This window comes from Pollachius pollachius (genome assembly GCF_949987615.1).
Source record: "Pollachius pollachius genome assembly, chromosome: 1".
Lineage (NCBI taxonomy): Eukaryota > Metazoa > Chordata > Actinopteri > Gadiformes > Gadidae > Pollachius > Pollachius pollachius.
The window spans coordinates 5,079,619-5,092,401 of NC_136934.1; the positions used below are offsets into that span (position 1 = coordinate 5,079,619).

At 45.2% G+C, this 12,783-nt stretch overlaps 1 protein-coding gene across 1 annotated transcript in view; it reads left to right on the forward strand.

Moving 5' to 3' along the window:
• Window positions 1-12,783, forward strand: part of trpm3 (transient receptor potential cation channel, subfamily M, member 3) — a gene marked incomplete at both ends in the record, with an annotated part of 106,434 nt that overhangs the window by 50,893 nt on the left and 42,758 nt on the right. Inside the window, 2 exon segments of the mRNA XM_079750609.1 lie at window positions 31-202; window positions 11,165-11,339. Of these exon segments, the coding sequence (XP_079606735.1) occupies window positions 31-202; window positions 11,165-11,339 (347 nt within the window).

Sequence of the window (12,783 nt, forward strand, 5' to 3'; positions counted from 1 at the left end):
TGTCGTCTGCCGTCCGGTGGCGGGTCCCAGGTGGTGCGGCCGTACCAGACCATGTCCAACCCCCTGAGCAAGCTGACGGTGCTCAACAGCCTCCACTCCCACTTCATCCTGGCGGACAACGGCACCACGGGGAAGTACGGCGCCGAGGTGAAGCTAAGGCGGCAGCTGGAGAAGCACATCTCCCTGCAGAAGATCAACACGCGTGAGTGATGCTTTAAGTTCACGAGGACCAATCCGCAATCAAGCCCACGGCGGTTGCCGGGCGCAGAGTCGATAAGGCCGACGCCGTCTTTGTTTTTGAATGACAATTGGCAGTTTGCGGGACGCGATAATACAATGCATTCGCATGCACAAGCAGGCACACAAAACTGGGACATACACACAAACACACGCACACACTCAAACCCGCACACAAATGGTATATAAACACATACACACGCACACACACACACACAAACCTACACGCACACACATAACTGGTACGTATACACGTACACAAACACACACACACACCTGGTGCTTTATTAGTGGTGCGATAAGGGGTTAATTGGGTTCAACTCTTTATTTGTGGCCCCAACCAGAGAGAGGGGGGGGGGGGGGGGGGGACATTCTGGCTATCCTCTCAGAATTAGGAACCCAGGCTGTCTGACTCTGGAGTGTAGACCACCAGGACCCCAGGCGCTGGGTGCGTGGGGATGGTTCCCTGGTTCCCATAGATCTTCAGAAGACACCTGACGACACCATCTCTCTCTGTGTCACATATTGCCACGCAACCCAGGGCCTGGGGCGAACACATTCAACCTAATGAACACATGGTTAACACAACAACATGTGTAGATCTACACTTGTGGGTGCACATTAAGTTGTTTATTAACTTTGTGTTTATGCCAGTGTTTGCTTGTGGAAAGGCTTTTCCCACCACCTGTCACAATGCATTACGATGATCTCAGTTTCCAGTGTGCTTCTGAGCCAGAGAACCAATTAGATTTGCATGAAGAACAAAATCGAATTCTCTCTCTCTCTCTCTCTCTCTCTCTCTCTCTCTCTCTCTCTCTCTCTCCTAATTTACCTATTCTTTCCTTTTCACACACATACGCGTGCATGCATGCACTAACACACGTAACCACATACACACACACTGCGCTCTTTTTCTGAAAACAATTTTAAGTAAAAATCCTTTGTGTATGGGATAGCTTCCAATGCACCAGGTGTAAGTCCTTATCTCTATAAATGTTTTTTTTAATGATTGTGGTAGTATAACAGCATTGCTAGCAAAACTATTTAATTAAAATGTTAACAGATTTAACAGATATTTCCAACATTTCCATTTAATTGATAACATATTCTAATTTGTGTTATAGTCCAGGGCTAATAACATACAAACAATACCAAGGAGAAGACCTATGCCTATATGTGATCTTAGTGCGGGTTGTATGCGTAGCCTTGTGCACTCTTGAGAGAGTGATTCATGCTTTCATCTCTTCTCATGGAGTCTACCGCAACTGTCCATAGAAGTCATAAAGATCTGGTTTATGTCCTTAGCTAGTAGTAAACACTGTCGTAAATCCACCTGCTACATCTCATGGCTGATTCTCACTGGCCTTCTTGTGCAATCAAGATAGAATGTGCTGCTTTCAAACATTGGCTTCTGGCCCCTTGTAATGAAACACACCTTTTAACTACTAAATCAGGACGTGACATCGTTATTGCTATTTAAAATTGTAGGCTATAGATAAGCAGGATTTTGTTATTAAGGGACTGTCATCTTAAGGTGATTATGATAGCAGGGTCATCTTACTAAATTAGTTATTTTAACCTTTATAAATCAAGATTTGATATCTTTCTTCATATTTATGTTCTCTCTCTTTAATAATCTGTATTTATATTAGATTTTGAGATTACATTGTTTTTTGACCTCCTTCATTTTGGTAGACAATGCAGCAATGTTGCCTAACACAGTCTAAACCTTAACACTTCCTACCACTCAAGACCTGGAAATACTGAACCGAGGCGCGCGTGTGTAGTCACTATTAGCAAAGCATGCTTACTACCAGCCAAGAGGTTCATTGGAGTCCTGTGACCAATGGCCTTCCCTTTGTCATCCTATGCCTGGGCTCATACTAAAGAGGCTGGGGAGACCAAGGGACGCCCAGTCGTCACACCAGCTTCCCCCCATCTGACCAACGTCCTCATGCTAACCCACTGGTTCCTACGCTATACGTACATGATGCTGTGCTACTTGAAAAGCTCCTGGCTATCCATTGGCTGGATTCGCCACTGCCGCCAAGGGGTGAAGGCGGGTTCACCTGGGATCCGACTGTTTAGGAATCAATCACTTATATGGTTTCTGGTATCATGTGGTGACTGCTTCACAGGTATAATTCTGCTGCCAAAATGTGCTTGAGACCATCCATGCTTCTGCGCTTTCCTTAGCTTTCAACCATCCTTCCAGAAGTTGGCATGGTATAGATATTAAACCTTTTCTTATACTAATCTCATATGAAAATAGCTGTTGTTTGAAAAATTATTTGCTATAACTCCGGCCCCTAGAGGGTGCTACTGAGAAAAATGCACAGTGATTGTAATTTGACTCACCAGCATGAGTTATTTTTGTCTGATATGTGATTCAATGTGTACACATGTGTGAGTATGTATGCAATGGGAATTAGTAATTTTTTATCTGTACAGAATGAATAAATTATAAAAAAAATCTAGGGCAGCTTTCTTGGCAAATACTTTCCTTCAGCAGGACCTGAAATAGATGTTACATGATTTAAATGAAGTGAAACTGTCAGGGTATTAATTACCTTTGAGTCAAAGAAATGACAAGTAAATGCTCTCTTGTTTGTCAGTCTGAGAATAATATACAGTGTGTGTCTGTTTGTATTTGGTTCACTCATTTGCTTCCAGGGTAGACAGACAAAGAGCATTTCTCATTTTAAATATTCTTCACAGCCTTCCCACAGAACCCATCTGCAGGCTAGGGTCCAGTGGAAAGGAAAAAATAAAAATATAAAACGTACAGAGAGAGAGAGAGAGAGAAAGATAGGTAAGCGGGAGAGAGAGCAAAAGAAGAGAGAGAGAGAGAGAGAGGGAGAGGGAGAGGTGGCATTGAGTTTAGAATCAATTGTTCCAAGACTCTTCTCCAAATCCTTGCTTCATGCACACTGAGTGAGCACATACATGTTTTAGAGGAATATGTGCAGAGAAGATAGGGGGTAATCTATCCCAGTGCTTGCTCTGTGATGTGTTCCAGCAGTACTCAAGCTAATCCTGCTGTGCCTGGGTGCAGCGTTTCCACTCAGCACGTTACCGACAGAAGTCCAATTAACTTGTAATGTCCTCTTGCCACATTATTTGTTTATTATTATTATTATTATTATTATTATAACAACTGTGTAAGGATTATCATGATGTTCATACGGTCACACATTCTGATTTGTATGTTTGGATAATAATATTGGTCGTGAATAGCGGTAGTGATTTCCTTTGGTTTCGCTTATTTGTTGTCATTCTCTGGCGTCCATTAGCCATCCTGGCAGCTCTACTGGCACCTGTCATATCTCATCTGCAGAGCGGGCTTCTGTGGTCCCTAGATTCACTTATCTTCCTTTCCCAAAGCCGAGGAATGTGTTTCTTTCCTCCACACGCTTTCTCCCCCAAGTCCTCACTCTGTGTTTTAATGGACAGTGTCACTCGCTGCTGTGTCCTGTCCGCAGATTGCGTGAGGAAGTGAATGAATGCTGTATGAACCAGTGAGTTGTAGTACTAGGGAATGAGACTGGGGCCTGTGGTTTTTGGCACGCGAGTGAGCACGCCCAGCCGTCTTTAGATATGATGCAACGCCTCTCCTTCATACGCCTCTCAGCCTCAACTGGCATGGCAACAGTCATTTCAATATGACTGAAGATGACTGTTGGGCCATGTCGCCAACATGCTGTTCTATTTTTCTCTTTCCTTGCATTGATACCAATGGCTGAAATCCACATGCATCCCATATACAGTGGGGCAAAAAAGTATTTAGTCAGCCACCAATTGTGCAAGTTCTCCCACTTAAAAAGATGAAAGAGGCCTGTAATTTTCATCATAGGTATACCTCAGCTATGAGAGACAAAATGAAAAAAAAAATCTAGAAAATCACATTGTCTGATTTTTAAAGAAGTTATTTGCAAATTATGGTGGAAAATAAGTATTTGGTAAATAACAAAAGGTCATCTCAATACTTTGTTACATGCCCTTTGTTGGCAATGACAGAGGTCAAACGTTTTCTGTAAGTCTTTACAAGGTTTACAAGGTTTTCACACACTGCTGCTGGTATTTTGGCCCATTCCTCCATGCAGATCACCTCTAGAGCAGTGATGTTTTTGGGCCTTCGCTGGGCAACACGGACTTTCAACTCCCTCCAAAGATTTTCTATGGGGTTGAGATCTGGAGACTGGCTAGGCCACTCCAAGACCTTGAAATGCTTCTTACGAAGCCATTCCTTCGTTGCCCGGGCGGTGTGTTTGGGGTCATTGTCATGCTGAAAGACCCAGCCACGTTTCATCTTCAGTGCCCTTGCTGATGGAAGGAGGTTTTCACTCAAAATCTCACGATACATGGCCCCATTCATTCTTTCTGTCACACGGATCAGACGTCCTGGTCCCTTGGCAGAAAAACAGGCCCAAAGCATGATGTTTCCACCCCCATGCTTCACTGTAGGTATGGTGTTCTTTGGATGCAACTCAGCATTCTTTCTCCTCCAAACACGACGAGTTGAGTTTTTACCAAAAAGTTATATTTTGGTTTCATCTGACCATATGACATTCTCCCAATCCTGTTCTGGATCATCCAAATGCTCTCTAGCAAACTTCAAACGGGCCCGGACATGCACTGGCTTTAGCAGGGGGACACGTCTGGCACTGCAGGATTTGAGTCCCTGGCGGCGTAGTGTGTTAGTGATGGTAGCCTTTGTTACTTTGGTCCCAGCTCTCTGGAGGTCATTCACTAGGTCCCCCCGTGTGGTTCTGGGATTTTTGTTCACCGTTCTTGTGATCATTTTGACCCCACAGGGTGAGATCTTGCGTGGAGCCCCAGATCGAGGGAGATTATCAGTGGTCTTGTATGTATTCCATTTCCTAATAATTGCTCCCACAGTTGATTTCTTCACACCAAGCTGCTTACCTATTGCAGATTCAGACTTCCCAGCCTGGTGCAGGTCTACAATTGTGTTTCTGGTGTCCTTTGACAGCTCTTTGGTCTTGGCCATAGTGGAGTTTGGAGTGTGACTGTTTGAGGTTGTGGACAGGTGTCTTTTATACTGATAAGGAGTTCAAACAGGTGCCATTAATACAGGTAAACAGCCTCTTAAAGAAGAAGAAGTTACAGGTCTGTGACAGGCAGAAATCTTGCTGGTTTGTAGGTGACCAAATACTTATTTTTCACCATAATTTGCAAATAAATTCTTTAAAAATCAGACAATGTGATTTTCTAGATTTTTTTTTTCATTTTGTCTCTCATAGCTGAGGTATACCTGTGATGAAAATTACAGGCCTCTCTCATCTTTTTAAGTGGGAGAACTTGCACAATTGGTGGCTGACTAAATACTTTTTTGCCCCACTGTAATTATTCAAGCACTGTCCAAATAGCAATTTGCCCCTTTCGTTTTGCTTATACCCAGAAACCAGAGGCCATTGTGTTTATTCATTGTAATGCAGGAATAAAGGGGTACACAGTTTAAAATGATTGCGTTTTTTTGTAGTGTTTGAATATTGTTAGTGTTTGAGTGTCTGAAAGGACGAGGAGTGGAGAGGGAGAAAGGAGATACAACAAGGTTACACTGAGGCACTGAGGAAGCAGTTAATTGGATAACAAGGAAGGGGACAAGGACTAGGAGCGGGAACGAGGGAAGGAAGCGAGAGTGACGACATCACGAGACACAAGACCTTGTGGAGTAGAGAAAAGACCTGGACGGCTCTGTTGACAACACCGCCAAAACAGACGGAGCAGGGGGAAAACAAGACAATAGGAGTGGAGCAACATGTCGAGTAAACATGCTTGTTTGGTCTAAAAGAAGGAGCTGTTTCCCGCACATGTATTCTGTCCTCTATGGCGGCCTGACCCCGACCCACAGGGTGCAGTGAAGGATCAGATGGCTCCCGTTTGTTTTCCCTCCCGGCGGGACTTTGTCTCTGCTAGTCCAAACATTCAAAGCAACACATCTTTTTCATTGGACACGAAATAGCTGATGCTAGAAATCCTGCTCGAGACAGTTTTCATTTTGAAATCAGAGTCGCAAACTGCCTCTCAGGGATAATTCAGGACCCCTAAGCCAAAGAAAATGCTATCATTTGCAATATTTAGAGGGTGAATAGGATTTTAAACATCCCTGTAATAAAAGGACCGGTAATAAAAGGCTAAAGGGTAAGCATGTCTTTCGTTCGAGATGATTAAGTAAAACTAGTAGCACAACTTCACCCTGGACATCAGTAAGACATAACAGAATTAATAGCAGCGTAACACAGTGGAGTGGATTGGTAGAAAGTTGGCGTCATGATGTAGACTGGAGATGTATGGCGGCATGGAAGTGTAAATATGAGGGTATGATGATGTTTGGAAAAGAAGAAAAGCTAGATTTATGTCAAATAACAAAAGGCCAAAGAAACACAAGGATCATCTAGGCATTGAGGCGTTATTTTTATTCAACCTATCATTATTTGTATTTCTTTTTTTTTCTTTTACACATACAGGCACACAGACACACACGCACACACACTTCTACACTCTCTTACAAATGGATGGGGTGTTCCTTTAACCCCAATTTCCTCACCGCTGTGTCCTTTCCGGGAGAAAGGCCCATGCCCTGATCGATTCTCTGTGGTTCACTGGTGCCTCATAACGACTTAACTCGGCTGCAGTCAACCACGTGCTGCGGACTGGGTCTAGAGATAGCTCCCTTCAGCAAAACACAAATATCGACTGTCATAACCTCCAAAACAACTCAGCAAAAACAAAACCAAACAAAATCCCTAAATAGCCGAAGCATGACGAATAATGGATAAAGGTTAGGCTTTACGAGTGCACCGGGGCACAAGTTATAGCTGTGATGCCAGCCCGCGTGGGCAAGCCCCTCAGGATGCATTACATTCTCACCTCACTCCCCCCCCCTGTCCAACAGTGGTTGACAGCATTTACAAGGTGTGAGAATAATTTGGTGTAAGACTTGGAGGAGGCGTGGTGGGGGGAGAGCAGATGACCCACATAGTGCATGTCCAATTACTCAGTTACCAGTTGGACACAATGGGACATTCTCACAGAGGCCAATGTCCAATTCCAATCATTGAACGAGCGTACACTTTTAAACTACCGTGGACATTTTCACACCCATCCACCCTTACATACATGTACCCACTGTAGGCTGAAATATATGAGTATGTGCTGAAGGTTTGAACCCAACTTCCCATATTAACACACACAAACACACATTTCTATTTATGTAGTTTGGACATGCTTATACACGCACTCTCTCACACTCACATGCAAGCACGCACATACACACACACTAACATACACAAACACACACACACACTCACACACATACGCAGTGAGTCATCAGCAGGGCTCTAATGAAGACCATTTAAGCATGTTACGTGTGTCCTGCTCAGCCACCCTATGTTCCTCTCTCCCTCTCTGTGACTCTCCCGCCTTCCCTGCCTCCCTCTCTCTCTTTCTGTCTCTCCGTCTGTCTGACTCTCTCTTTCTTTCTATCCCCCTCCTTATCTAAATTCCTCCATCACACCATACTCCCAACTCCTCCAGGCGGGATAAATATAGAAAGTGTTGTCTGCTGGGAGTCATCCACTCTCCTCTCCTACTCCTCTTCCCATCCACCACTCCTCCTCCTCTTTCTATCCACCCTTCTTCTCCTCTTTCTATTTTCATCCCCTCCTCTCCTCCTTTCTCTCCTCGCCTTTCCTCATTCCATTTTCCTTAAACACTCCTCTCCTCAGTTATATTTCCATCCACCACTCTCCTTCTCCTGCTCTGGAGGCATTTTTTCGCTGTCTCTTGTCTTTAGGGATTTTCTTTCAAGAAGACACCAGTGGGTTGGAGTAGAGTAGAGTTGAGAGGCAAGACGATGTAATGTGAGTTTAAACAAATATGTGCAGACATTCTTGGCGCTAGAGCATGTGCAATGTGCAGACACACATTCAGGCACACCTCCTTATTGTAGGTGTTTTGGTTAATTCCGTAACAGCATCACAAAGTTGCCAGTTGCCACTTCATATTGGTTGTTGAATCCCCACTGGAGCCGTCCTTTGCTGGGAAACGTGTGCACTCATAGTGTACCGTGACACACTTTAGAAGAAAGCATCCACCCAACGGCACACTTCCATTCCAAACATGACAGAAACAAGGGAACAATAACGGGGAGCTGAATCTTCCAGGGAGCTGTGTTAATATCTTTGTGCGTGTGTCACTCTCTTCTGTAGGTGTGCGTTTGTGGAAAGACACAGACGTGACCAATGAGACAGGTAGAGGGATCGGGAGCGACAGAGAGTTAATCTGGGAAGAGAAATGGGCGGATCAATAGATACTTTAGTGGATAAAGAACAAAGGCGTCACGGAGGCTCCGCAGGACAAACAGGAGAGACGATGGCGGAGCACGTGATACCTGTGTTACAAGTGGCCTGAGACCAGCGTTAAGGATGTGGGGAAACGGCAGTAGTTTGCATTGTGTGGCGTCTGACAGGATGATTAGACATCAGGGACGACATCAACAATGTTTTCGTCATGCAAAATAGAATCCATCCCTCCCCCCGCATCAGTCCCTCCAACAAACACATTATCTCTGTTCTTTGTGAGTTAGCAGTTATACAGTGTGCAATGTCAGGTTCACCAACACATTTTTGGTGATTCAAGAGAGCTCTGTAGTGTTATCGCTCTCTGAATACCAGAGAGTTGACTGACAATGATGAGGTTTTAGAACGTTCAAACACATTCACGCTATTAGGAGGATGGCACTCCATAAATTGCAGATGATGATGCTCTTAGGGAGGTTGTGTGTGCGTGTGTATGAATGTGTGTGTTTGTGCAAAACTGTGAGAAAGTTACACAACGACACATAAACTCTCATCCACTCCTTGATGAGTTTTTACCTGAATTATAATTTGCTTTCTAAAGCACGCCAGTTCCTCTAAAGGAAAGATGAAGCTGTCAAGCCTTTATATTATGCACAATGAACACACACACACACACACACACACACACACACACACACACACACACACACACACACACACACACACACACACACACACACACACACACACACACACACACACACCACAGCATTACCAGTGTACACTCATACACTCAATAACAATAGGGCATATGAACGGAGTGACACGGTTTCTTGCTCACCCTCACGTTGAGCTCAGTGGATTCAAGGCCATGTGCCTGCCTGGTGGTGCGTCATCTCTCTGAAGTAGGCGAGGCCCCTCAATACCCTCTCCTTATGTAACTGTCCCTGCTGCAAGGCCGTTCAAGGCAGGGCAAGGCACCACAAGTGTGTGTGCGTGTATTTGTGTGCGTCTGTGTCTGTGTGCGCATAGGTGCATATGTGGGCTTGTGTGACAGCTAAGGAATTCACACAGGCAGCCATGGTCACACAGTTTAGGAGGGGCCTCTGATCCGGTTCCCGCAAAGCCATGCCATAGACACTGACAAAAACCCACAACAGGGGGATATTTAAGTCACTTTGTCAAGTCACTTTTATTTATATAGCACATTTATACAACAGGAGTTGACCCAAAGCGTTTTACATGGTGAAATGAAGAGCAAGTAAAATACAGTAAACAAAATAAAAACAGTAAGAAAGTTAAAGGTTAAAGGTTCTTAAAAGCAAGAGAGGAAAGGTAGGTTTTAAAATTAGACTTGAAAATGCCAAGGGAAGTGGTGGACTTAATATGGGGTTGAAGGGATTCCATAAATTTAAAAAGCAAGGTTGGTAGCATCTTACCTGCTAGTGTAGCAGCAGCTGATGATAGCATCTTACCTGCTAGTGTAGCAGCAGCTGATGGTAGCATCTTACCTGCTAGTGTAGCAGCAGCTGATGGTAGCATCTTACCTGCTAGTGTAGCAGCAGCTGATGGTAGCATCTTACCTGCTAGTGAAGCACAGCTGATGGTAGCATCTTATCTGCTTGTGCAGCAGGATGGAGCTGATTGGTTGACAGGAGGTGAACTAGAAGGGATGAGGCTCAGCTTGGAGAACAAGTGGAAACGTGTCCTCAAAGCTTATACAGGCCCGGTGCTCCTAGAAAAAAGGGAAGAAGGTAAAGCGTCAGGCATGATAATTAGACCAGCCAGCAGCGCGTGTGGTAAGGCAGGAGGTGGCAGGGAGGCAGGAGATGTAGGGCTTCCCTGGGAGAAGGTTGTCATTAGACAGCGATTAGGTGAGGTTGTATTTAACTGTCCATGTGCAGGAACACCGGCCCGCTAATTGGCCATAATTATTCTGAGAGCTTTGTGATTAGCAGGTTTAATCGCAGCGTGCCTGAAATTGCACGTACAGGGCGCTCAAACACATTTTCACACATTAACACACAACTTCAAACACAAATATGCACAAACACACACACACATGCAAACACACACACACACACACACACACACAGATGCCAGCGTGGGCAGGTTATTTCTTAGCTTGGGCATGCTGTCTTGAAATAGTGTGTAAAAATAACTTCAGCCCGCTGACATTTCAGGTGCCAAATTAATTCAAGGCATCTATGTTAGCAGAGTGAGGGTTTGTGAAAAATAAATAAATCCAGTTCTATTTCTGTACTAGTCATATTCCCACTGTACAATTTCAAACTTTGATCATGGCCTCTCTTCTTCAAGCATTTTTCTTTTCATACATTGCGGGAACATTCATGCATCAGTGTCAAAATAGTTACAAACAAAACAAGTAAGGAGCTTTAATCCACTTAGGAAACAAAAAGTCTTTCTCTCTTTCCCTGTGTCTCTCGATCATTGTCTCTCTCTATCTGTGTCTCAATCCAACCGCTATTGGCACAGGAACCAAACGTCTGTGTGTGTGTGTGTGTGTGTGTGTGTTTGTGTGTCTGTGTGTGTGTGTGTGTGTGTGTCCGTCTGTGTGTGTGTCTGTGTGTGTGTGTCTCCAGGGATCGGGCAGGGCGTGCCGGTGGTGGCCCTCATCGTGGAGGGGGGCCCCAACGTGATCTCCATCGTGCTGGAGTACCTGCGGGACACGCCCCCGGTGCCCGTGGTGGTGTGCGACGGCAGCGGCCGGGCCTCCGACATCCTGGCCTTCGGACACAAGTACTCGGAGGAGGGAGGGTAGGTGGCAGAGCACCAGCACACACAAACACACACACACACATATACACACACACACATACACACACACGTACACACACACATATACACACAAACACACACACACAACTGCCACAGGTATGATTGATTAGTCCTGCTTTGAAGGAAAGACCTAAACAACACACACACACACATCACGTGCACACTTACCACACACAGGCACAAAATCGAACTCAACCCTACACTGGGGAGACGCGACTGGGGGAGGAGCGACTGGGAAGGAGCGGCTGGGGGGAGCGACTGGGAGGGAGCGAGTGTGAAGGAGAGACTGGGAAGGAGCGAGTGTGAAGGAGAGACTGGGAAGGAGCGAGTGGGAAGGAGCGACTGGGAGGAGATACTGGGGAGGAGCGACTGGGGAGGAGCGACTGGGGAAGAACGACTGGGAAGGAGAGACTGGGAGGAAATACTGGGGAGGAGCGACTGGGAAGGAGAGACTGGGAAGGAGCGGCTGGGGGGAGCGACTGGGAGGGAGCGAGTGTGAAGGAGAGACTGGGAAGGAGTGAGTGTGAAGGAGCGACTGGGAGGAGATACTGGGGAGGAGCGACTGGGGAGGAGCGACTGGGAAGGAGCGGCTGGGAGGAGCGGCTGGGGAAGAGCGACTGGGAAGGAGCGACTGGGAAGGAGCGACTGGGAAGAAGCGACTGGGAGGAGATACTGGGGAGGAGCGACTGGGGAAGAGCGACTGGGGAAGGGCAGCCTCGGCTCAGGGAAGGGATGGAACCCACAGCACATTGGGAAGAAAAACACAATCGTCTAAAGATAACATTTGCATGAAACTTTTCAAAAAGTTTCATGCAAAAAGTTCAGTTTGTTTTTGTTGATTATGATTGGCCTGTTCTGTCAAAGTATTTGAATCGTTTTAGTTATAACCGCACCGATCCAGCAAGAGGCAGTTTAAGTGATTTCCTCCTTTTAAGATTGAAGAGCTCAATGGGGAAGAAGAACAGAACATTTTTGTAAACTGCCTCAATTGGGTGGATTAAACGTCCAGTCCCTCTGAAACTCTGACACCTATTGAAACAGAGGAGACAGACGTTTTTTACAAGGCTCTGACGTTATGTCCCTCTTATTACCTCTCACAATAATGGCCAAAATCTGCTGAATCTCTCCCATTGTTGTCCTTTTAGGGTTTGTTTCCATTTGGATTTTGTTTATGGACTCACCAATCTTGCCCCCCATTTAAATATATGTCATAACTATATTAAATGTATTTATGATTGCCAAGGAGATCTATCCATCAAGCTAACAACTAGGACTAGACAAACATTCCCTTCGGGGAAATTATCAGATTTGTACTAACTTAAAAGGGACACCTTTATGCTGAGACTAATTGGTCTGTAGGTATATTCGCTCATTAACTGATTAACACTATATCATCAAGATATCATTTAGTTTTTTAATACCC